The following is a 26186-nucleotide window of genomic DNA, read 5'->3' on the forward strand; positions in this document are numbered from 1 at the left end:
CAATGAGATAATTGAAATGGTTCAGGACTTTCTATTCCTTGGCTCCACCATCAACCAAAAGGGAGTTCAGCCAAGAAATCAGAAGGAGATTGAGACTGGGAAGGGCAGCTATGAAGGAGTTAGAAAAGATTTTGAAGTGTAAAGATGTGTCACTGGTCACCAAGACTAGATTAATTCATGCCATTGTATTCCCTATTACTATGTATGGGTGTGAAAGCTGGACAGTGAAGAAAGCTTACAGGAAGAAAATAGATTCCTTTGAAATGTGGTGTTGGAGGAGAGTGTTACGGATTCCATGGACTGCCAAAAAAACAAAACTGTGGGTTATAGATCAAATCTACCCTGAACTGACCCTAGAAGCTAAAATGACTAAACTGAGGCTATCGTATTGTGGTCATGTCATGAAATGACAAGAGTCACTGGAAAAGACAGTCATGCTAGGAAAAGTTGAGGGCAGCAGGAAAAGAGGAAGACCCAACAAGAGATGGATTGATTCAATAAAGGAAGCCACAGCCTTCAATTTGTAAGATCTGAGCAAGGCTGTCAAAGATAGGACATTTTGGAAGACTTTCATTCATAGGGTCACCATGAGTCGGAAGTGACTTGATGGCACTTAACACACACACATAGCGAGATTGTCAGAAAATCAAAATACATCGGGAGAGATTGAGGCAAGTTTAGACCTAGGTATGGAGGTGAGCCTACTCTACGTGCTCTTATTGCAGTACTTCTGAAATCCAGTTTTCGCAAGCAGCTCAGGACTGAAGAAAGAGCTGCCGATGACTCGCGATCCTTTAGGTCAGAAAGAGAGCTCCCTAAAGACTGGATACAATGTTCAAACGGTTTACTCCATGAGATCTAGTAGGAATCAGCTTGAAGTCAGTGCAAATATCCATTCACCTCCATGGAGAAATAAATCTTGACCCAGAATCTAAAAGCCCCATCCCAAATCCGAGCTTCGAGCACTGCCGTCATGAAATCTTTAGCATATAAGTAATCTGTATTGCAAACAGAGGAAGAATACAATGTTCCAAGACCAGATACGCAGGGAGAACCATTAAAACAGGGCGTCCCAGGTTCAAGTCCAGCATAAATCAAGAGGTAATCATATATGTGTGTGTAAAGTGCCGTCAAGTCACAGCCGACTTATGGCGACCCCTTATATAGGGATGCTGCAAATTTTATGTGGATACATTCGGCAGTTGAACGTATGGAGTTCGAAGGGTGCGATCAGGCATGCAGTGATCACTTGGCCTGCTTGGTTCATGCTGACCAGCTGTGAATGTCTGCTGAACTGCTTTGCATTGGGTTTAAACAAAAGTGTCCATGTGCAAAGATGCTGTGGGTTCAAATTGATTGGAGGCCATTAGCGTCACTAAGGACTACTTACATGAACATTGAAGGGCAGGTTTTTATTGAAATGCAGCATTTATTTGTGACTGATGTATGTGATTTGAGAATGGGCACTTCCTGCAGACCCAAAGGTGTTGCCCCCAGCAGTCTTCTGAAACACCTCCTGGTCCACTGGGATGGAAGATACTAAGGGCACTTTCACACATGCCGAATAATTCACTTTCAATCCACTTTCAATGCACTTTGAAGCTGGATTTTACTGTGTGAAGCGGCAAAATCCACTTGCAAACAATCATTAAAGAGCATTGAAAATGGATTGAAAGTGCATTATTTGGCAGGTGTGAAAGTGCCCTAAGTATCGCCTATTTATTTGGGAGAAGAAGAAAGAGGGCACAAGGAACACACTGTTGAGCACCATGGCAAGCAGTCGGCCCCACATTGCGGATCAGTGGTCTAACCACTCTACCACATATGTTCTAATGCTTTAACTCAAGCTGGAGTGTGCTCCCTGCAAAAAGAGTATTGGGCTGTAAGAAAACGATTCCATTTGTGGAAATTAGCAACCAAATGAATGTTCTCACTCCTTAACCAGCATGGGAGCAAACTAGCAGGCATAACAGCCTCCCATGGAGAAATTACTAATGTTTCAAATAATAAAAAAAAAATACGGAGGGAAGTTGGATATTAGATTTCGCCCCTCACTTCTGCACTCTGTTTTACTGGCTCGCCCGCCAATTTAACTGATACCCAGGACTGTAATCACTCCTCTCAGAAACTCTGTTCATTTCCCATCCAACAAATGCCCCCCCGCCCCGTCCCTCATGGTTTCTAACAAACAGAACATCTTACGCTGAATTGGGTGACCCATCAGCTTGTGGTGTAGCCAGCATGGTGTAGTGGTTAAGAGCGGTGTTTTGGAGCAGTGGAGTCTGATCTGGAGAACCGGGTTTGATTCCCCACTCCTTCACATGAGCGGTGGAGGCTAATCTAGTGAACTGGATTGGTTCCCCCACTCCTACACACGAAGCCAGCTGGGTGACCTTGGGCTAGTCACACTCTCTCAGTTCCACCTACCTCACAGGGTGTCTGTTGTGGGGAGGGGAAGGGAAGGTGATGGTAAGGCGGTTTGAATCTCCCTTAAGTGGTAGAGAAAGTCAGCATATAAAAGCCAACTCTTCTTCTTCTCCTCCTCCTCCTCCTCCTCCTCCTCTTCCTCCTCCTTCTTCTTCTTGTCTGCCGCAATCAGACCTTGGTGGCATTTCTTGTTCCCTTAGGAAGGATCGGACATGCTTTCCAAGAAAACATGGGGGCTATTCCATTGCAGGTGCACAAAGACGCACGTTTCAACAATTTAGAAGAAAATCGAGATGTTTGTTACATATGGAGAAAGCGTACTGGGAAGCGTTCCAGTTTTCCTTCTGGCACTGATCGTATTATGTACACTTTGTCCTTGCAAATAGAGTCTCATTGCTGAAAACCATTCTCTTTTGGATGTAGGAACATCACTGCCTTAGAATTAAGATCTTGGGGGACTGCTACTACTGTGTTTCTGGTCTCCCGGAACCTCGCCAAGACCATGCTCATTGTTGTGTTGAGATGGGGCTCAGCATGATCAAAACAATCAGGTAATTCATTTTCTTTCTCCTTTCATTTTACCGCTGCCACCATGCTGTGCCTCCGGTCTGTAGTTTTGTGTTGTTTTTCAGCACCTCATTGCTCGATAGTGAACATCTCAGCTCTTCTCTTGCTGCTTTGTTATCTCTTTGGTATGCAGAGTCATTGCAAACAGGCAGTGCCTGATTTCTAGAGCAAGGAGCTCCGGGCCTCAGGTCAGCCTGAACGTCATAGATAGAATCATAGTATCATTGAGTTGGAAGGGACTACCAGGGTCATCTAGTCCAACCCCCTGCACAATGCAAGAAATTCACAACTACCTCCCCCCCCCACACCCCCAGTGACCCCTACCACATGCCCAGAAGATGGCCAGGATGCTCTCCCTCTCATCATCTACCCAAGCATTGCTGACATTGCCAACCTGCCAAATCTCCAAGTATTTCCCAACCCGGAACTGGCAACCCTGCTATTAAGCCAGTATTGGCAACTCTTTATCACTATTTCACACATTCCAGGGCTCAACTTTGACCTACAAAGTAGCACACTGAGACTTGTCCCAGGTGAAGAAACCATGCCTTGGCCCTTTTCCCTCACAGTTTCAAGGTACCTAAGTCCTGCCCGAGAGCCTGCATGGTATAGAGGCAGACTCTAATCTGGAGAGCCAGGTTCAATTCCCCACTCCTTCACATGAAGCCTGCTGGGTGTCCCTGGACCAGTCACATTTCTCTCCGAATTCTCTCAGCCCATGTGGAGGCAGGCAATATCAAACCACCTCTGAACGTCTCTTGCCCTGAAAACCCTACAGGGTCGCCATAGGTCAGGTGTGACTTGACAGCCTGTTCCACCACAAGTCCTGCCCCATCACTCCTTCCTCTTCACTTGAGCCGGCATGGTGTAGTGGTTAAGAGCAGTGGTTTGGAGGGGTGGACTCTGATCTGGAGAAACGGATTTGATTCCCCACTCCTCCACACGAGCGGCGGAGGCTAATCTGGTGAACTGGATTTGTTTCCCCACTCCTGCACATGAAGCCTGCTCGGTGACATTGGGCTAGTCACAGCTCTCTCAGCCCCACCTACCTCACAGGCTGTCTGTTGTGGGAAGGGGAATAGACAGGCCATTTACGCAGGGTCGATTATGATGCTCACTCAAAGCTCCTTTTTAAAACCCAGCCTTTAAAATTACTATTCATTGTCCCAATGCAAGAGGAGAAAGTCAGACAAATTCCACCACCACCCCATTCGCCTGCTCCTTTGTTCCTTCATTTGCATAGCCATTAGTGATTGTCATTTGCATAGCTAAGCCGTCGCTGTGCTTCTTCATGGTTCCTTCAGTGAATGCTCCGATGTGGGAGGCGGAGCAAATACACAAGGTCGTGTTAAAGGGGCTCTTAAGAAATGCGAAGCAGGCATGCGCCGGCTTCACAGGGACCTCTGGAATTACAGTTCAGCATGAAGAACCAAAAAAAGTATGGGGGGCACTTCAGCCTGGAACGCGCTGGTAATTACCAAGCCTAAATGGCCAAAGTGATTGTAAGATTATTTGATTCTTCCTTAAGTGGTAGAGAAAGTTGGCATATAAAAACCAACTCTGCTTCTTTTCTTCTTCTGCTTCTTCTGCTTCTGCTTCTGATTTTTCTGCTTCTTCTGCTTCTTCTTCTTCTTCTTGTTTTCACAATGTAGACTTAAATGTTTGGTTGGGAAATCATTCAATTTCCAGAAATAATATTCCCCTCAAACACTTAAAAAAAACCCAAAGTCATTAGGGGCTTGAAAGGTGAGATGAGAACAATTCTTAATTAAAGCAATTGATGGTGCTATAATGAATATAGGTTTATGGAGACGTGTCCCATGAGGCAATGAGCTTGTAGCTGATTCCATTCAAATCTCTCTACCGTTTTCTTTCTTTTATGCGCTGGTGTAATAGTGGTAATATGTTCGCCACGGGAGCATGGATGCAATTAAGCGGCTCTGTAATAATCCACCCTTCAGGGCTGTTTTACTGCTGAGGATATTTTCCTGCCCAGAATCTTATCACTTAATTGTGCGAACCTACTTAATACCTTATTATTAAGTGTTGAATTTTATAGTCTCCATTTCAGTGATTCGTACAGGATTTTTAAAAATCCCTGGATGATTTGTTGGGAGGCGGGGGGTCAGCAAAACTTTCAGATTTTTATTCTGCAATTTTCGTTGTTCACTGAAAATATGGGTCTTTTCATTCAAGTTACAATTACAGTAATCTGTAGCCAGTGTAATCTGTACAAGAGAACCAGGGTAGGGTTGCCAACCTCCAGGTAATGGAGGAGAAATAGACACCACTGTACTAGTATTGGGGAGATTAGAAAATCAGTACAGGAGAGAAAGATAGTCAAAGTGCAAAAATAGATTTATATGCTACTAAACTTAACCTAATACATCGAAGTACTTAATATATCTATATCACATACAACAAACCCAACAATGAGACATACAGTGTGACAACAATGCACCATATAGGTGACTAATTATATAGAAAAAATATAGCAAAAATATATAATGTCTCTAGACGAGTTCATACATCTTCTTTCTGTTATTTCTTTTTTTTTTAAGATGTTGTTTCTCTATTTTTAAGATGTTGGGTTTCTTTTTCAGATACGTTAGATCCCGGACAAAACACGACGTCGACATGAGGATTGGGATACACTCAGGGTCTGTATTGTGTGGCGTGTTGGGCCTACGGAAATGGCAGTTTGATGTCTGGTCGTGGGACGTGGATATTGCAAACAAGCTTGAGTCAGGTGGAATCCCTGGGTAAGTCTGAGCCTGTTTAACCCACAACATCATGTCCTAGAGATAGGGTGGCCAACCTTTAGGTGGTGGCTAAAGATCACCTGCTATTACAACTGATCTCCAGGCGACAGAGATCAGTTCCCCCAGAGAGAATGGCCACTTTGGCAATTGGACTCTATGGTATTGAAGTCCCTCCCCTCCCAAACCCTGCCCTCCTCAGGCTCCACCCCCCTAAATCTCCAGGTATTGCTCAACTCGGAGCTGGCAACGCTACCTAGGGTTCGTTCTCCTGATTTCAGGTTTTAACGACATTATAACCCACCGAATTATCATTTATGCCCACACATTTCCAGCTCATGTATCCATATTCTGAGGAAGGCTATGAGTCCTCTTCATAAGCTGTGTAACATGGTTGTTGTCATGTTGAAATCTATTGAAACCAAGATGGCACCCTGCATTCACCATCTTTGGGTACTGCTCTGTTCAGTTTGGTCACATGCCCTATAGGGCAGCTCAGTTTCCTGCTCAGTTTCCTGGACAGGCTCAATATGTTAGTGCCCATGCCACCAAATATCAATAAACGTCCTGCTTCAGTCAGATATAGGGTTGCCAACCTCCAGGTGGAGCCTGGAGAACTCCTGAAATTACTACCGATCTCCAGACTTTCTCAATTTCCCTGGTGAAAATGGCTGCTTTACAGGGTGGACTCCATGGCATCACATAAGAGTTGCCAACCTCCAGGCACTAGCTGGAGATCTCCTGCTATTACAACTGATCGCCAGCCGATAGAGATCAATTCATCTGGAGAAAATGGCCACTTTGGCCGTTGGACTCTATGGTATTGAAGTCCCTCCCCTCCCCAAAAACCGCCCTCCTCAGGCTCCACCCCAAAAACCTCCCACTGGTGGCAAAGAGGGACTTGGCAACCCTAGATCACATCCCTGCTGAGCTCCAGGAATTTCCCAACCCACAGTTGGCAACCCTAGGTAGGTCTCCAATCTTATCTGAGCCAAGACCATTGACTAAATTCATTGTTGAGTTTCAGCCAAGAATTATCATCTTTCCCTAATCCGGTGAACCGGGTTTGATTCCCCACTCCTCCACATGAGCGGCGGATGCTAATCCGGTGAACTGGATTTGTTTTCCCACTCCTACACATGAAGCCATCTGGGTGACCTTGAGCTAGTCACAGCTCTCTTAGAGCTCTCTCAGCCCCACCCACCTCACAGGGTGTCTGTTATGGGAAGGGAAAGGTGATTGTAAGTCGGTTTGATTCTTCCTTAAGTGGTAGAGAAATTCTTCTTCTACTTCTCCGGTTACCTAAGGGAACTTGGGGGTGGGGCGCAGAGTGACAAAAACGGTGTCACGTGACAGCATGACATCACTTCTGGTAGAGTACCTGGAAGTGATGCCAGCATGTCATGTGGGGCTCTAGGACTTTCCCCAATCACTGTATTTTGACCTCCCTCAAATAACCATCCTTCCTGTTCCCTGGTAAGTTTGCCCGAGTTTTGGACGAACTGCTAAAGCTTTCATTAGCTGTCAACCTGATGACACAACACTCGAGGAAGCATCCCCTGCAGGCAACGTTCACGCCAATGTGGCACTCAGAGTTGTTAATGTGCGCTTCTGGTGACCTTTGCATCACTCGTTCTATGGGCATTTCAGCCTGGCGGTTTCTCCATCCAAAGTGGCTTCCTGAACTGCAGGGTGCAGATGTTATTTCTACCTGACACAGCCTGTATTTCAACACATCATGAGAAGCCCAATTCATGTCTTTGGCGTGTGGAGATAATTGCCCTTTCTCAGTGGCGAAAGAGAGGGAGGATGGAGACCAGTTAACTTAGTTCCCTGTCCCACTCAGTCCATCAGCCCCTTAACATCCAGTGTGATGTAGTGGTTACGAGCAGTGGACTCTAATCTGGAGAACCGAGGTTGATTCCCCACTCCTCCGTATGAAGCCTGCTGGGTGGCCTTGGGCTAGTCACAGTTCTCTCTGAACTCTCTCGGCCCCGCCCACCTCACAAGGTGTCTGTCGTGGGGAGAGGAAGGGAAGGGAATTATAAGCTGGTTTGAGACTCCTTAAAGGCATACAAAATCAGCATATAAAAACCAACTCTTCTTCTTGTTCTTCAGATTTTGGGGGTGCAGACTGAGGAAGGCAGGATTTAAGGAGGGGAGGGACTTCAATGGGGTATAATGTCATAGAGTCCACCTCCCAAAGAGGCCATTTTCTCCAGGGAAACTGATCTCTGTCGCCTGGAGATCTGTTGTGATCCCAGGAGATCGCCAGCCACCACCTGGAGGTTGGCAACCCTATCTGCAAACCAGATCGTCAGAGACCTTGGACTGAAATTTAATTTCCCCCCTCCCCCAATCGACATTTATGGGCCCAAAGTGTTGTGACCTACTGAAGTGCAGCAGCACAACTAGGTCATGGATTGGGGCCCCACATTTGCATTTTAATGGAAGTCATTTGCATTTTAATGCCTCACTTTCATTGCCTCTGTTTGATCAAATGAATGAAACCAATTAAGGCGGCAGTTGGAGTTTCAGTAACAAGCAAACTTACCGAGGTTCCTCAAAGTCAAAGCCAAACTTCCCATTAATTTAAATGGACTTCCTGCAAATTATGTGGCAAATGAAATGAAGTGCCAGGGGATTCTGAAGCAAGCATGAATACAAATGGCTCAGCTTCCCTACTCCTTAGGGTTGCCAGCTCCGGGTTGGGAAATACCTGGAGATTTTGGGGGTGGATCCTGAGGAGGGCAGGGTTTGGAGCGGGGAGGGAGATCAATGCCAAAGCAGCTATTTTCTCCAACCTCCAGGCAGTAGCTGATCAGTTGTAATCCCAGGAGATCCCCAGCTACTACCTGGAGGTTGGCAACCCTACTTCTTCCCATCTAGGGTTGCCAGCCAGGCCCTCTGCTCCAGTGGGAGCAAAAGGGGGGGGGGGCTGAGCAACATCATGCAACGTTGAGACAGAAGAAGATGATGAAGAAGAAGAGTTGGTTTTTATATGCCGACTTTCTCTACCACTTAAGGGAAACTCAAACCAGCTTACAATCACCTTCCCTTCCCCTCCCCACAACAGACACCCTGTGAGGTAGGTGGGGCTGAGAGAGCTCTAAGAGAGCTGTGACTAGCCCAAGTCACCCAGAAGGCTTCACGTGTCAGAGTGGGAAAACCAACCGGGTTCTCCAGATTAGCCTCCGCTGCCCATGTGGAGGAGTGGGGAATCAAACCCGGTTCTCCAGATCAGAGTCCATCACTCCAAACCACCATTCTAAACCACTATACCATGCTGGCTCTCACTTTTAGTTGAACCCAGAAGTGACTTCCCAACACACTAGGAATTTCCCAATGTCTATGGTAAAAACCACAGAGATTTTGGGAATTCCCAGAGCATTGTGGTATCTCACTTTTCGGAGCAGCAGCAGGGGACAGGACACGGGGACAAGAGATTGCCCACCATGTAGGGCAATATTTTATACTTATTCCCCCCACTGCCATCTTCCTTCTCCATGGAATAAACTAAGGAGTGGTGGGGGAAGAGACCTATCTACTGGGAGATCACTAGAAGTGGTTAGAGCGCCAACAACTCTGGAAGGTACTCAGAGGTTTACTGCCTTTGAGTGTGGAGGTTCCTTTTAGTCACCATGGCTAGTAGCCATTGAAGGACCTATCTTCCCTGAATCTGCCTAGTCCCCCTTTATAGCCATCTGTGCCTGTCACCACCACTACATCCTCTGGCAGCAAATTCTGGCAGCAAATTCCTTCTTGTTAATGTTGTTTTAATTGTAAGCTGCTTCAGCCAGAGCTCTGAAGAGGAGGCATTGGAATATCCTATAAATAAACAAGGCCATTTTGCTCACCTAGAAAAAGAAGAGTTGGTTTTTATACCCCACTTTTCTCTACCTTTAAGGAGTCTCAAACTGGCTTACAACCGCCTTCAATTCCTCTCCCCACAGCAGACACCTTGTGAGGTAGGTGGGGCTGAGAGAGTTCGAAAAGAACTGCGATCGGTCTAAGGTCACCCAGCAGGTTTCATGTGGAGGAGTGGGGAATCAAACCCGGTTCTCTGGCTTAGAGCCCGCCGCTCACGTGGAGGAGTGGGGAATCAAACCCGGTTCTCCAGACTCCACTGCTCCTAACCACGACACCACGCTGGCTCTCTACCGGGTACCATGGAACAATATGAACCTATAACCAGGAGGGTTGAGATCTTTATGCTCAGGCGTCCTCCATTTGTGCCTCTGCAGGAGAATCCACATATCCAAGGCGACTCTGGACTGCTTAAATGGGGATTATAAGGTCGAGGAAGGGCACGGCAAGGAACGCAATGAGTTTCTGCGGAAGCACAACATCGAGACTTACCTGATCAAGCAGCCCGAGGAAAGTCTATTGACCCTCCCCGAAGACATCGTCAAAGAATCGGTCGCCTCTTCCGATAGGAGAAGCAGCGGAGCGACCTTCACAGAAGGCTCTTGGAGTCCCGAGCTCCCCTTCGACAACATTGTGGGGAAACAGCACGTAAGTCTGGTTATTGTGTGTCCCCCCATGCACACACCCCAATGTCATCTTCACCATACACATGCTTTACACGACTCCATCATGGAAGCCTCGGAGGAAACAAATTCCGACTTGACCTTTTCCCCGGCGCGAACCGCAGATCATTAAACAAACCGCCGCAGGTCGGGATTGACCGATGTGTCGGAATCCAGACAGTGCCACGGTTCCCCTCCCGTCTCCCCGCGGAAATTAAATGTTACACGCAGCCGAGTGTTAATTGAATCAGAAAGTCCAACCGGTTCGTTATGCAGAAAAGGCTGGGCCTGTTAGAAGCCCAAGAACAGCTGAAGTCGACAGGGCAGGAGATGGGGAGGAGGCAGATACTTACTGTGGGAGGGGGCAGCGATTGTCATCACCACATGATGACATAGGGTTGCCAACCGCCAGGTACTAGCTGGAGGTCTCCTGCTATTTCAACTGATCTCCAGCATTGAAGTCCCCCTCTCCCCAAACCCCACCTCCTCAGGCTCCACCCCAAAAACCTCTCGCCGGTGGCGAAGAGGGACCTGTGACAACATCACTTACAACCCTATGATGACATCATGTACAGTGTGACCCAGATGTGCCCACATCGTGCTGGGCAACACTCAAGCACTAACCTCCAAATTCTGTTTTGGGCGAGTGCTAAAGCATCACCCTGGTCTGATTCTGCACTTCTGGGGGGCAGCAGAAGTGACATCATCACATGGTGGCAATGATCGCTCCTCCCCATTTGACCAGCCCACTTCCACCCACTGACCAACTGAGCACCAATGGGCAGTGGCTGAAATGGCCGGACGTTTGCCTGCCATAAGTGGACACTTGGCCAGCCTAGCCTCGAGCAAACATCAGGCAGCTGAGTGTTTGCTTGCTTGCAGGGCTGTCAGCTAGCATGATACTTAGGTCTCACAAACAACAGCTGGGGTGGCAAACCTTTCTCTAAAGGGTATGGCTTTAGGTGAAGCTGGCGAGACTGAATGCTTCTCCATTAAAAATAATGATCGATCCATGCACATAGAAAACTAAGCATTAGGGAGACTGCTAGGCTAGAACCAGGACATCAAGCTTTGTGTATGCAGGGATTTTTTATATATATATATTTTGCACAAAGGCACACTGCATCAAACTGAGACCCCCACCTGCCAACGGAAGTGGTTCAGAGAAGACTGCCCCCCCATCTGTTGTGTGTGGCTTGACAGAGCATGCCCAGAAGTGTGGGTGGGTGTAGGGTTGCCAACTGCCAGGTAGTAGTAGCTGGAGATCTCCTGGGATGACAACTGATCTCCAGCCGATAGAGATCAGTTCCCCTGGAGAAAATGGCCGCTTTGGCAAATGGACTCTATGGAGTTGAAGTCCCTCCCCCTCCCCAAACCTCCCCCTCCCCAGGCTCCGCCCCAAAAATCTCCCGCCGGTGGCGAAGAGGGACCTGGCAACCCTAGGTGGGTGTAATGTTGTCCTGTGCCTTTGTGTGCTGATGTTCTCCTTCCTCCATGAGGGCTGCAACATGACTGTGCAATCCATTCCTACTCCTGTGGCATGACTGCGCATCTGGCTTCCCCGCTTTCCCTTCTCATTCTCATGATTGGGTTTGTCTAGACATGACATCGGGAAAGAAAGGAACAGATCTCCCATTGATTGTGATTAGCTGTGGGGAGGGAGGGAAGGAGGAATTCCAATCAGGGCCGAGGTGTGTTGAAAACCACCGTGGGTCATTTACCTACTATCAGTAGGGTCCCCTCGGGGGAAATATAAGCACCTTAGTATTGCTTGAATGATTTCCACTGCAGGGTGACTGTGGAGGGGGGAACCGTGGAGGGGAAAGGCAATAAACCCCTAAGTCTGGAGATCCTCATTAAGTGCTATTTAGCATTAGAAAACCCCTGGGATCTCTTCATCTGGCCTGGTTTCATCTAAAACAGAGAGCCAGCATGGTGTTGTGGTTAAGAACGGTGGTTTGGAGCGGTGGACTCTGATCTGGAGATCCAGGTTTGATTCCCCACCCCGCCACATGAGCGGCGGAGGCTAATCTGGTGAACTGGATTTGTTTCCCCACTCCTGCACAGGGAGTCAGCTGGGTGACTTTGGGCAAGTTACAGCTCTGTTAGAGCTCTCTCAGCCCCACCTACCTCACAGGGTGTCTGTTGTGGGGAGGGGAAGGGAAGTCGGTTTGAGTCTCCCTTAAGTGGTAGAGAAAGTCGGCATGTAAAAACCAAATCTTCTTCTTCTTCTTTTAAACATTCCCAAGTCCCTCAGCCTTTCTTCACAGGGCTTGGTGTCCAGTGCTCAGTTGTGGTCAACAGTCAAATGTGTGGTTTCTGACAAACCAAGAAAGTATAAATGAAGGAAGGCATGACATGAGATAATAACAACTGTGTGCAGCCAGGTCACAACCAACCCATGGCAAGACCAGGACCTTGGGTTTTTCAAGACAAGAGATGAGCAGAGATGGTTTGCCATTGCCTTCCTCTGTACAGCAGCTCTAGTTTTCTTCGGTGGTCTCCCATCCAAGTATTAACTATCACTGCCCCTGCTTAGCTTCCAAGCTCTGATGAGCATAGGGTAGCATGGGCTGTTTATGCAGCTATGAGATAACACCCCGCCATTATTCTTATACAAATCCAAGCCAAGAACCAAAATCACCTTTATTAACTATGATTGTGTTATCATTATGATAGGTAGAGTATTTGCAGGGGAAATGCTTGTCTATTTCAATGACCCCTATGGAGGGGCCATGGCTCAGTGGTAGAGCATCTGCTTGGCATGCAGAAGGTCCCAGGTTCAATCCCCAGCATCTTCAGTTAAAGGGATCAGGCAAGTAGGTGATGTGAAAGACCTCTGCTTGAGTCCCTGGAGAGCCACTGCCAGTCTGAGTAGACAATACTGACTCTGATGGACCAAGGGTCAGATTCAGTATATGACAGCTTCCTGTGTGTCATTATCTAGAGAGAAGCATCATCATGTATGATGACAGCTATGGGGTGGGATGTCAACCTACTCTTTGACCTTGGTAACCACCAATGACTTCAGCCGTTGAGAATCAAGGCTGTTCACTCTCTGCATAGCCCCATGCTGGGTTCTTAGCTTGATCACCCTACCGAGTAGGGTTGCCAACCTCCAGGAACTAGCTGGAGATTTCCTGCTATTACAACTGATCTCCAGCTGATTGAGATCAGTTCACCTGGAGAAAATGGCCACTTTGGCAATTGGACTCTATGGCGTTGAAGCCTTTCCCCTCCCCACACCCCACCCTCCTCAGGCTCCGCCCCAAAAATCTCCAGGTATTTCCCAACCCAGAGCTGGCAACCCAACTACCGACGAGTGACAGAATGTTGGGAGATCAAGGCCAACTGATGAGAACTGACATTCATATTGCTAAAATATTGCTAGAACTGACATTCATATTGCCAGAAATTGGAACAGAAATGGGGAGCTCAAATTAGAACCAAGTTTCCAGAACTTTTGTCTGCATCGCTTTTCAGCAGCCTTTTGCTGTGAGCCCCATAGGATCCAGCAGGGGTGTGTGTGGGTGTGTGTTTGCAGCCACAGAAATTCCCATGACGGCGGTCTGCTTACAGAAATCAAAGAGGAAAAGGTTGAAATGCCCTAAGACACCAGTCTTTCGGTTGCCTTTGAAAGATGGATGAGTCACAGCGGAAGAAGGTCGGCTTGAGGTGTTGTCCCCCGTTGGATGGAAGGATCTATAATGACACCAGTGTTTTGTTTCCCTTTCTGCACGTTCTTAGTCATGCATCCGCACCGCTTAGCATTCATGCTTTGACGCATCAGTATGTTGCTTTGTTTGCTCTCCTGTGCATCGCAGTCGTTTTTGCTCCAGAATAAGAAACTTTCCCAAGTTGTTGGTTTAAGGGGGGGGGTGACAACAACAATTCTGGCTGCTTCTGATCTGAACTGTGCATGACATCAACGTTCTCTTTATAATGCAAAACCCCTCTTTGATAAATGTGGGTTCGTATGTGTTTTCATTTTGAACCTGTATGGATCCTTCTCCACTCCCCCACCCCACCCCACATAAGAACATAGGAAAGGCCATGCTGGATCAGACCAAGGCCCATCAAGTCCAGCAGTCTGTTCACACAGTGGCCAACCTAGGGCCTCTAGGAAGCCCACAAACAAGGCAACTGCAGCAGCATCGTTCCTGCCTGTGTTCCAAAGCACCTAATATAATAGGCATGCTCCTCTGATCCTGGAGAGATCCCTACCTTAAGCCAGCGTGGTGTAGTGGTCAAGAGTGGTGGTTTGGAGCAGTGGAGTCTGATGTAGAGGACCAGGTTCGATTCCCCACTCCTCCACATGAGCGGTGGACGCTATCTGGTGAACCGGGTTGGTTTCCCCACTCCTACCAGCTGGGTGATGTTGGGCTAGTTACACTCTCTCAGCCCCACCTACCTCGCAAGGTGTCTGTTGTGGGGAGGGGAAGGGAAGGTGATTGCAAGCCGGTTTGATTCTGCCTTAAGTGGTAGAGAAAGTTGGCATATAGAAACCCCATGAACACATGAAGCTGCCTTATACTGAATCAGACCCTTGGTTTATCAAAGTCAGTATTGTCCACTCAGACTGGCAGCAGCTCTCCAGGGTCTCAGGCTGAGGTCTTTCCCATCACCTCTTTGCCTAGTCCCTTTAACTGGAGATGCTGGGGACTGAACCTGGGACCCTCTGTGTGCCAAGCAGAAGATCTACCACTGAGCCACGCTCCCCTCCCCATTCTTCTTCTTCTTCAAGTAGTGGAAAGTGTCATCAACTTGCAGCCAACCTATGGCTACCCCATATGGTGTTCAAGGCAAGAGACATTCAGAGGTGGTTTGCCGTTGCCTCCCTCTGCATAGCGACCCTGGACTTCCTTGGTGGTCTCCCATCCAAGTACTAACCAGGGCCGACCCTGCTTAGCTTCTGAGATCTGATGAGATCAGGCTAGCCTGGTCCATCCAAATCAGGGCTCCCCTATGCGATGTGTATGTAAACTGCCATCAAGCCACAGCTAACTTATGGTCGCAAAGGGCTTTCAAGGCAAGGGAATAAATATCATCATCATCATTCCTTTATTGGCATAAAAACATAATACAGAAGGGTACAAAAGGAATGGAGATATTTAAAAAGTGCCCTTTATAGAATAGTTAAAAGATAGTTACATCGAATAGCGCTGTTTGTTGATGCTGCATCACAATCAATCAAATACCTTTATTGGCATTAAAAAAAACACACACATTTAGCTAATACAGTAACACATTGAAGAGCTATTTTAGGCCGAATGAATTGCAACCATACCGACAAGGAAACTAGCCACAGCTTCTGTAATATTATAATCCTGTTTATTAAGAAGAGTGAGAACCATTTGGTAATTAGGGAATCTCACAATCTGGGTTAAAATTGGATTTAAAAATTTTAAGCGTAGCGATTGATAAAAGGGGCATCGGAAGAAAACGTGTTGAATAGTTTCAACCTCTTCATTGGAGCAGGGACAGAGTCTGTCAGAGAAGGGAACACCCGGATAACGTCCGGTTAATAGAGATGACAGTAATACGTTAAATCTAGCTAAGGAGAAAGCCCTGCATAGGGCTGGAGTATCCAGTTGATGTAAATATAGGGCAATTTCACCAGATTATTGTCGAAGGCTTTCACGGTCAGAGATCGTTGGTTCTTGTGGGTTATCCGGGCTGTGTAACCGTGGTCTTGGTATTTTCTTTCCTGACGTTTCGCCAGCAGCTGTGGCAGGCATCTTCAGAGGAGTAACACTGTCCCTCTGAAGATGCCTGCCACAGCTGCTGGCGAAATGTCAGGAAAGAAAATACCAAGACCACGGTTACACAGCCCGGATAACCCCCAAGAACCAACAATTTCACCAGATTTAGGAAAGATTCCATGAAACAGAGGTGAACAGGCCTTATTGGCAGCCTCATGTAATTGGTGCCTCTCAGACTGAAGTAGTTTAGATCTTATAGTTAAAAAGGCCTCAGATTCAGATGCCAGTAAAAGAGCGTCTAAGGTAACATCTAAGTATTTAATTTTTGCTTCTATAAAGAAGACCCAATCTGAATCACTGGAGTCTGAAAGAAATTGAAAAAGGTAACTAGAGGGCTCTGAATGAAACAAAAGACGTAGCCAGTATTTAATGGTAGTAAGCCACATGCAAGATCTGAGCAAGGCTGTCAAAGATAGGACATTTTGGAGGACTTTCATTCATAGGGTCGCCATGAGTCGGAAGCGACTTGACGGCACTTAACACGCACACACACACACACACACACACACACAAGCCACATCTTAGTTATCGTCAAGTTTTGACCACACTCTAAACACAGAGCATGCTGCTATCTAATTAACTGTTTGGCGGGCTTTTAAAACAAACTTTAAAAACTGTGCTACCGTCTCCAATATATGGGGCAAACGATTGTTCAATAAATAGGAAACGTTAAAAGAATCTGAGACATTCTGTCTATTAACCAACAGGGGGCTTAAAAGTTCATTACAAGATTCTGTGTAGAAACGACAGTAAAATAAGACATGAGCAACCATTTCAATACAGTTGTGGCCACAAGGGCAAAGCCTGTCAGACAGAGGGATTTCCCGAAATCTGCCTTCGAGTAGCGCAGATGGCAAAACATTAAATCTGGCCAGAGAAATGGCTCTACGTTGAGAAGGATCACCCAGGTGAGATGAGTATGGGGAGGGCTGATAAAAGTTAAAAGATACCCCTAAATTTGATGGGGAGCATCTTTTATTAGCAGCGCTATTTAGGTCTTGAAGTCTGCATCTAAGAGTCTGCATTTTATCCTTTGAAAAGCTTCTGCCTCAGTGAGCAAAGTGAATAAACATAGAATCATAGAGTTGGAAGGGGCCATACAGGCCATCTAGTCCAACCCCCTGCTATCAGCCTAGAGCATCCCTGTCAAGTGATTGTCCAGCCTCTGTTAAAGACTGCCAATGAGGGGGAGCTCTCCACCTCCCTAGGTAGTTTGCCATTGCCTTCCTTTGCAAAGTCTTCCTTGATGGTCTCCCTTCCAAGTACTGACCCTGCTTAGCTTCCCGGATCTGACGAGATCGGGCTATACCATGCTGCCTTCCCTCCCTCCCCTATGCTATAGCATGCTCTATATATATTGATGTTATGGTACTGGTTATAGTAGGAAATACACATGGCACAAAGGTGTCTTTTCCTTTCTGTTTGCTTTGTGATCTTTCCGGCTGCATTTTTTTAAAAAAATCCTATAACCTGTTACATCATCTGTAATCCCAGTGTCCATCCAAGTGTGTTTATTCATTGCATCAGCGAGCTCGTGGTGGCAGAAGTAGGTTTTTCCATGCTCACAACAACCTCCTGGGGTCCATTAGGTGAATAGAAATTGGCTCAGCATCATTCAGTGGACTTTACTTCTGAGGGGCAGGGTTGCCAGCCTCCAGGTGGTGGCTGGAGATCTCCCACTATTACAACTAAACTCTAAACGAAAGAGATCAGTTCCCCTGGAGAAAATGGCTGCTTTGGAAGGTGGACTCTATGGCATCGAACTCCCCCCTCCCTAAACCCCGCCCTCCTCAGGCTCTACCCCCAAAATCTCCAGGTTTTTCCCAACCCAGAGATGGCATCCCTACTAAGTGGGGATTTGAAGTTGGAGCTTCCTAGAACTTATTATCCACTGTGCTGGTTGTGAACATAAGAACATAAGAAAGGCCCTGCTGGATCAGACCAAGGCCCATCAAGTCCAGCAGTCTGTTCACACAATGGCCAACCAGGTGCCCCTAGGAAGCCACAAACAAGACGACTGCAGCAGCACCATCCTGCCTGTGTTCAACCGCACCCAAAATAATAGGCATGCTCCTCTGATACTAGAGAGAATAGGTATGCAGCATGACTAGTATCCATTCTAACTAATAGCCATGAATACCCCTCTCCTCCATGAATATGTCCACTCCGCATTTAAAGCCCTCCAAGCTGGCAGCTTGTTGAGGCTCAGCAGGGGGCACAACCTTAGCCCCTCCCACTGGTCACCCCAACCCTGAGGAGGATGGGGTTTGGGGAGGGGAGGGGAGGGACTTCAATGTCATAGAGTCCAATTGCCAAAGCAGCTATTTTCTTCAGGTGAACTGATCTCCGTCGCCTGGAGATCAGTTGTAATAGCAGGAGATCTCCAGCTAGTACCTGGAGGTTGGCAACCCTAGATGTAGGGTTGGGGAATGATTAGGCTTGCCAAGGAAGTCCAGGATTGCTATGCAGAGGCAGGCAATGCCAAGCCACCTCTGAACGTCTCTTGCCTTAAAAGCCCAACGGGGTCTCGCTGTTAAGTCAGCTGTGACTTGACGTCAAAAACATTAGTATGCTTAGATAGGCTGGCTGTGGTAAGCAACCTCCTCTCCCTGCTGGTTCTCTCCTGATCTGCCCACTCTCATAGCAGAAGAAAACAGGGGGTAGGTAGGGTTGACAACCTCCAGGTACTAGCTGGAGAGCTGCTATTGAAACTGATCTCCAGCCAATAGAGATCAGTTCTCCTGGAGAAAATGGCTGCTTTGGCAACTGGACTCTGGTGTTGAAGTCCCTCCCCTCCCCAAAACTTGCCCTCCTCAGGCTCTGCCCTAAAAACCTCCCACCGGTGGCAAAGGGGGGACCCAGCAGCTCTACTGGGAGGAGGAAGGGCAGAGAGGAAGCTGGCAGGATCCAGAGGCGGTACCCCTCCTACAGATCAGCAGTTATTTGAAACTGGAATGTTGATTGTAATAATTCTGAAAGTGTTAACTTTACTGCTGGTGCTTATTCCCTCACCCCCACTCCGGGATCTTCTCAAAAGGCATCTTTTAGAACTGGATATTATTTTTATCCATTGCAATGACATTGCTAAGGGCAGGCATCAAAAGCAAAGTCGCAGTCATTTCATGGTGACATTTCTAAAGCAATCTTGATTCAGTCCATTGCAAGAGAGAGAGAGAGAGAGAGAGAGAGAGAGAGAGATCTGTACAACATATTTGGTGTGTCTGTGCAATAGGGTTGCCAGCCTCCAGGTGGTCTATCAAAAGAGAAAAGACAGCAAGATGGCCAACTTAATTAAATGTACTATGCTAATATAAAGTCATACACACGCGTAAGAATAACAAAGGTATGAACAGCAACATACAAATGCAGCTGTTATATAATTTCAAAGCCCACAAAATGACAAAAAGCCAAATGTAATGGCATTAAGGGGACAAATATTAAGTAGAAACAGTGCAGCACGTACAAAAAAGGGTGTGCGATTCCAGCTGTCATATAAGTCCCACGAAATTAACAAGGCGCCAAATGTGACGGCGCTTAAAGGGACAGATACAAATTAGAACAATACAGAGCATTTGAAATAACATGGGCAATTAACCAAGGGCGCGCAAGGATGACGGTCCATTAAAGAAGCAAAAGGGTCAGGCTGGCTTCTCGGTCCCTTTCGAGCCACCAAGCTCCCTTCTTCAGTTGCTTGAGAAATAAGACTGTCATACGCGCCTTGTGCGTGTTCTTATTCATAAGAACAATGGCCAAGAGACATTTCAACAAAGGTACCCCTAGTAACCTTTCTGTCAGCTGATTGCTAGAATGTCTCCAGGTGGTGGCTGGAGATCTCCTGCTATTACAAGTGATCTCCAGTTGACAGAGATCAGTTCCCCTGAAAAAAATGGCCGCCTTGGCAATTGGACTCTATGGCATTTTACCCATTGAAGTCCCTCCTCTCCCCAAACCCCACCCTTCTCAGGCTCCACCCAAAAAAATCACCAGGTATTTCCCAAGCCAGAGCTGGTACCCCTACTGTGCAACCTTTACTTCCTTTTGTTTTTTTGCCAGCTCTCCAGCCTCTTCACAGGTAGATGTTGTGTGTGTGTGTATGAGGGGGGGGGTGTTTTGTTTTTCGGCCTGTGCCTGTTGTGGAGTCTTAACATGGAATACAGCATGTGTGGCCAACCGGATCAGTAGGGTTGCCAGCATCCAAGTACTAGCTGGAGATCTCCTGCTATTACAACTGATCCCCAGCTGACAGAGATCAATTCCCCTGGAGAAAATGGCCCCTTTGGCGATTGGACTCTATGGCATTGAAATCCCTCCCCTCCACAAACCTTGCCCTTCTCAGACTCCGCCCCAAAAACCTCCCACCGGTGGAGTAGAGGGACCTGGCAACCCTACAGATGCGAAGAAATGGTGCTGGAGGCAAAATGGGTTTAAAGTTGTATCAAAGGTTGCTTCTGGGATAGAGAGCTCAAAAACAACTACAGTCCATTCCTCTCTCTCTTGGAGAATCTAAAAGTTAGCTGTTGGAAAGGGGCTGTGGCTCAGTGGAATAGCCTCTGCTTGGCATGCAGAAGGTCCCAGGTTCAATCCGCAGCACCCCCAGTTATAAGGATCAGGTGGTAGATCATAGAATCATAGAGTTGGAAGGTACCACTAGAGTCATCTAGTCCAACCCCCTGCACAATACAGGAAATTCACAACTACCTCCCACACCCCCAGTGACCCCTACTTCCATGCTCAGAAGATGGCAACAAAAACCCTCCAGGATCCCTGACCAACCTGGCCTGGAGGAAAATTGCTTCTTTCCTTCCTAGGAAAGACCTTCGCCTGAGACCTTGGAGAGCTGTTGCCAGTCAGAGTAGACAATAATGACCTTGATGGACCAAGGATCTGATTCACTTTAAGGCATCTTCATGTGTGATTGTGTGTGTTCAATCAGATGTCCCTCCAGTCCAAAATAACTCAGGTTCCTTATGGGGCAGAGGGAAAATGCCATTTTTTTATAGTGATACGGACTTATATTCCCCAACTGCGTTCAATGAAAAGAATAATTTGCTGCAGTTAGACACCCTTTCACCTTGCCCTTAGAGCAACTGTATGCATTTAGTAGCACAGACTAGGGTTGCCAGGTCCCTCTTTGCCACCGGTGGGAGGTTTTTGGGGTGGAGCCTGAAAAGGGCAGGGTTTGGGGAGGGGAGGGTGGCAACTGTATGCATTTAGTAGCACAGACTAGGGTTGCCAGGTCCCTCTTTGCCACCGGCGGGAGGTTTTTGGGGTGGAGCCTGAAAAGGGCAGGGTTTGGGGAGGGGAGGGACTTCAATGCCAGTGAGTCCAATGGCCAAAGCATCCATTTTCTCCGGGGGAACCGATCTCAATCGGCTGGAGATCAGTTGTAATAGCAGAAGATCTCCAGCTAGTACTTGGAGGTTGGCAACCCTAGTACAGAGTCTGATTTTTAAAACTTCTGGTCATCTTGGGTGAATGAATTGCATGGAATGCTGTGACAGTTTGCAATGCGACATCTTTCTTTTTTTAAAAAAAAAGGAAAAGAACAACATTGCATTTAAAAAAAAAATCAATCTGAAAGGGGACCAGCAGGCTTATTCTGTTTGCATGTGCTTTCCCCTAGACTCTGGCTGCCCTAACGAGAAATTCAATAAATCTGCTTCCAAACCATCTTGCGCAAGCTTTGCATGTCCAGTCTGGGCCCGAGGAAATTAACAAGCGAATAGAGCACACCATCGACTTGCGGAGTGGCGATAAATTGCGAAGAGAGCATATCAAGCCTTTCTCCCTGATGTTTAAAGACTCCAGCCTGGAGCATAAGGTAGCTGGGTCTTGATAGATGCTTTTTTTTTGCCAACGCGAAACTGTCTCGACGTAACCGCTGCATTAGCAAAGAAGGCATTGCTTGGGGTGTTCCTTTTTTTTTTCCCTCCCAATTTTCCTTATTTATGTTTTCATCCCCGAGACTGAGCTGAAAGCCATTCACAGATACCGGGGTGATTGTAATGGTGTAAGGGATGATTCAGCTTCAGAGCTGGGAAACCCCTTCTGAATGAGTAAGCCTTTTCTGGGACAGTGAAAGCCCTGATAATGAAACATTAACAGCGCTTGGCTTTTGGCGCTTCTCTGCTTTGCTGGGCTGGAAGTGGGGGGGGGGGGGAGAAACATTCAGATTGCAACACGGGAAGGGATTTTTTTCATGGTAACTGCCTTGTAATGTCCATTGACATTCTAAGGGCCAGGCGAGACACTGAACTGCAAATGCATGTAAGTGTAGTCTATGGCCCTTTATAAAGAGGAAATGAGTTGATTTAGAACAGGGGTCCCCAAACTTTTTGAGCCTGCGGGCAGATTTGGAATGCTGGCATGGCATGGTGGTAGGGTTGCCAGCTCTGGCTTGGGAAATACCTGGAGATGTTTGGGGTGGAGCCTGAAGAGAGCGGGGTTTGGAGAGGGGCTTCAATGCCATAGAATCCAATTGCCAACGCGACCAATTTCTCCAGGTGAACTGATCCCTATTGGCTGGAGATCAGTTGTAATAGCAGGAGATCTCCAGCTAATACCTGGAGGCTGGCAACCCTACATGGTGGACGCAGCAACACAATGGCTGCCGCAGGAGGCGGAGCCAGCCACAAAATGATTGCCACAGCTTATCTTCAGTAACACAGCCAATCAAATCTCCAGTAGTCGATCAGAAGCCTGGCTGGGCAAAAGCCCTACCTGGCCCCACCCACTTTCTAAAAACAGTGGGTGCCAGAAAAGGTGTTGGTGACCACCATGTGACCCACGGGCACAATTTTGGGGACCCCTGATTTAGAGTGAAGGAGTAGCTGGTGAGATTCTTTCAGTTACGTATTATGAATCCACATTGAGCGTTTTGGGCCTGGAAACTGCAGGCAGCAAAAGAATTAAGCACAGTCTCCTTGTCTTCTCCTTCTCTGCTCCCCGTTTTCCTATCCAGGGTTTATTCCCCCTTTATAAAAAGGGCCTGTTCTATAATCAGCCACGTTTGTATGCTAATGCTCAGTCTGGCCCTAAGTGCTGAGCAAGAGAAACGGAGGACATAGAATGTTAACAAACATTCCCTGACTGACTGTGATAGAAGGGAGAGGTCAGTTGGGATGGGACTAAGACTTCTTACAGCCTCCTTTAGGGGAGGGGCAGTGCTTCAGTGATAGAGCATTTGCTTGACATGCAGAAGGTTCCAGGTTCAATCCCTGACAACTCCAGTTAAGGATCAGGTAGTAGGTGATGTGAAAGACCTCTGCCTAAAACTGGAGAGCTGCTGCCAGTCTGAGTAAATACTGATCCCGATGAACAAATGGTCTGATTCAGTAAATGGCAGATTAATGTATTCCATAAGAGGTTCATGGGCAAAGAAGGTAGGTAAGGAGTTCCAGAAGACAGAGAAATTATGTGGTAAATACCAGAGTCAAGGAGGACAGACTGATCTTTGGCTGTTAGCCAAGATAACCAAATGGGACCTCTGGATTTAGAGGCATTCTTCCTCTGATTGCCAGATCCCGGGTAGCAGTCAGCGAGTGAGGGCTATTGCCAGCAAGCCGTGCTCGTGGGCTTCTTTGTGGCATCCAGGTGGTCATTGTTGGAAACATGATGGTGGACTTGATGGACCACTGATCTGGCGTGGCTCTTTATGTCATGATATGTTCTTACTAAGCTTAAGTCAGCCACAGGGTGAGGGAGGGAAATTTCTCCCTTGAACTGCTATGACTGTGAGCATTACAAAATCTACTAAGAGGGTCGGGAGGTAACTTCAGGAAGCTTTTATTTATTGAAGGGGTGTCCTTTATCAGTGAGTTTAAAATGTCTAAGCTTAAAAATTCTTGTTCTTGGGAGCCTGCATGGTGTAGTGGTTAAGAACGGCGGTTTGGAGCAGTGGACTCTGATCTGGAGAACCGGGTTTGATTCCCCACTCCTCCACATGAGCGCCGGAGGCTAATCTGGTGAATGGATTTGTTTCCCCACTCCTCCACATGAAGCCAGCTGGGTGACCTTGGGCTAGTCACAGTTCTATTAAGAGCTCTCTCAGCCCCACCTATCTCACAGTGTGTCTGTTGTGCGGAGGGGAAGGGAAGGTGATTGTAAGCCGGTTTGATTCTGCCTTAAGCGGTAGAGAAAGTCGGCATTTAAAAACCAACTCTTCTTGTTCTTGTTAAACTTGCATTTTCAATTTACTAATGACTGAGAATACTGTCCATGCAATCATCAGCAGAATTATACCCTTCTAGGTCCAGTGGGGTCAATGCACTTAGAAAGTTTTAGGATTGAGCTGCAAATACACATAGGTCTTTTATGCATGGTTGTTTCATTCGCCATCACCCATCCGCCAACTTCAGGACTTTGTTTGGATTATGCATGCCGTTTCCGACCATCAGAAGTAGCCTGTTCCCTGTGCTACCTGTTCCCTGCTTTTCCCCGTGTTTTGCCCGCGTTTTCAAATTTGAGATAAAACAGGTCCCTCAAAACGTGGGGGAAATGCAGTGGGAGAGTAAGGCAACCTCTGACGGTCAGAAACGGCATGCATAATCCAAACAAAGACCCGAAGTCTCGGAGGGATGACTGCAAGTGAAACAGCCATGCATAAAAGACCAATTTGATACATGACTTTGGGCAATGAGAAATTTTTTCCATTTATGTCCTTGAAGCTCTACCTGGATGGCTCACCTACATAGGCCTAGATATCTGTAGCTCTAATGCTACAGTTCAAGCTGCAGACAGCTGGGTGTTTAATTCTTCTTTATAATTTCCCAATGTATGTATTATTTTAGTTTCTCCTGCTGTTGTTACTGCTTTCATTGAATTTTTTTAATAATTTCCTCTATTCAAAGATAATGATTATATTTTCCCCATTGCTTCTGTTTTTTTTTTCCTGGAGCCACTGGATATCAGACGCTCGTCACATTAAAATATACTAATTTTAGTATAGAGAGATCCCCATTTTAAAGGGGAAACGCAGAAAAGAGATTCCTTTTATTCAGCCTGTTAGCACGATCAATCATCCTTTGATAAGTTACCTAGGGTTGCCAGCCATAGAGGGCATCCTGGTGAGACAATCTGAAGGGTGGGAATAAGCTGTTCAGCACCATGCCAATATGCTACATCACTTCCAGTACAAAACCTCCCCCCACCCCCAGCCATTGGCCTGTCCAGCGGCAGTGGGGAATGAAGGGCCCAGACCAGGGAGGTCTCTCACTGTAGTGGGAAACCTCATCCCCCCCCATGTTACCCGGCAAATGGTTTCACTTTCTGATTCATGACACAGATCTGGCCATTTATTCATGGAAGGTTTTGCATTGGATTTGCCACTCTTTAGATGCACTTTTCCCCCATCCATATTCTCAAAACTCAACAATAAGCCGCCATGCAGAGTTTTGAGAATTCAGATGGGGAAAATGTGCATCTATAGAGTGACAAATCCAATGCAAAACCTTCCATGAATAAATGGCCACAGGGAACATGAGCTAAAATAGAGAGAGGGAAATAGTGAGGTTGGATAATCAGGGTGGGAGGGTTAAGGTAAATATCAGCCATAGGGTTGCCAGGTCCCCCCTCTCCTCCAGCGCTAGGTTTTTGGGGCGGAGGTGAGGCAAAGATAGTAGTTTAGAGTGCTGAGAGACTGTTAATTCTAGGGCATGGGTTCTCAACAAGGGGGGAATTCCCCCCTGGGGAAATTTTAGGGTTCGGGGGGGGGAGAGAATTGGGACCACAATTCAGCAAAGTGGATGTTCTGTAGGTTATGTACAATCTGTAAAATTGTAGGGTTTTTTTTGTTTTTTTTAGTTAGACTATCTTGGGAAGGAATTATATTCTAAACAATGGTGAAAGGGGGTGGGAATGGAGCAAAAAAGTTTGAGAATCACTGTTCTAGGGCACTGTGCCATTTTGGGGGTGCCCTCCAGATGCACAATGTTGAGTGGCATCTCCTGGGTGGATTCTGCATTCTGACCTTTATTGAGGGCTTTTCCTCTTTAGCACTGGCCATTCTTATCTGTGAGAAGTGCATCCTGGCCACAAAATCTAGTGAAATATCAAAAGCAAATTGAACAAACCAAGATACTTTGGTGAAATAACTCCCCCCCACCCCCAGCCCCAGCAAAAGGCTAACAACCTGGAAACAGGTA

General features: G+C 47.0%; 1 protein-coding gene across 2 annotated transcripts in view; it reads left to right on the forward strand.

Moving 5' to 3' along the window:
- ADCY8 (adenylate cyclase 8) overlaps window positions 1–26186 on the forward strand; it is a 139458-nt gene that overhangs the window by 75263 nt on the left and 38009 nt on the right. Inside the window, exons 5-8 of one of the 2 annotated variants that reach the window (XM_056854245.1) lie at window positions 2851–2978; window positions 5598–5756; window positions 9998–10268; window positions 21668–21865. In XM_056854245.1, the coding sequence (XP_056710223.1) occupies window positions 2851–2978; window positions 5598–5756; window positions 9998–10268; window positions 21668–21865 (756 nt within the window). The remainder of the gene's footprint in view (window positions 1–2850; window positions 2979–5597; window positions 5757–9997; window positions 10269–21667; window positions 21866–26186) is intronic. The other variant, XM_056854247.1, reaches the window with a different exon arrangement.

Source organism: Euleptes europaea, chromosome 8 (assembly GCF_029931775.1).
Source record: "Euleptes europaea isolate rEulEur1 chromosome 8, rEulEur1.hap1, whole genome shotgun sequence".
Classification (NCBI taxonomy): domain Eukaryota; kingdom Metazoa; phylum Chordata; class Lepidosauria; order Squamata; family Sphaerodactylidae; genus Euleptes; species Euleptes europaea.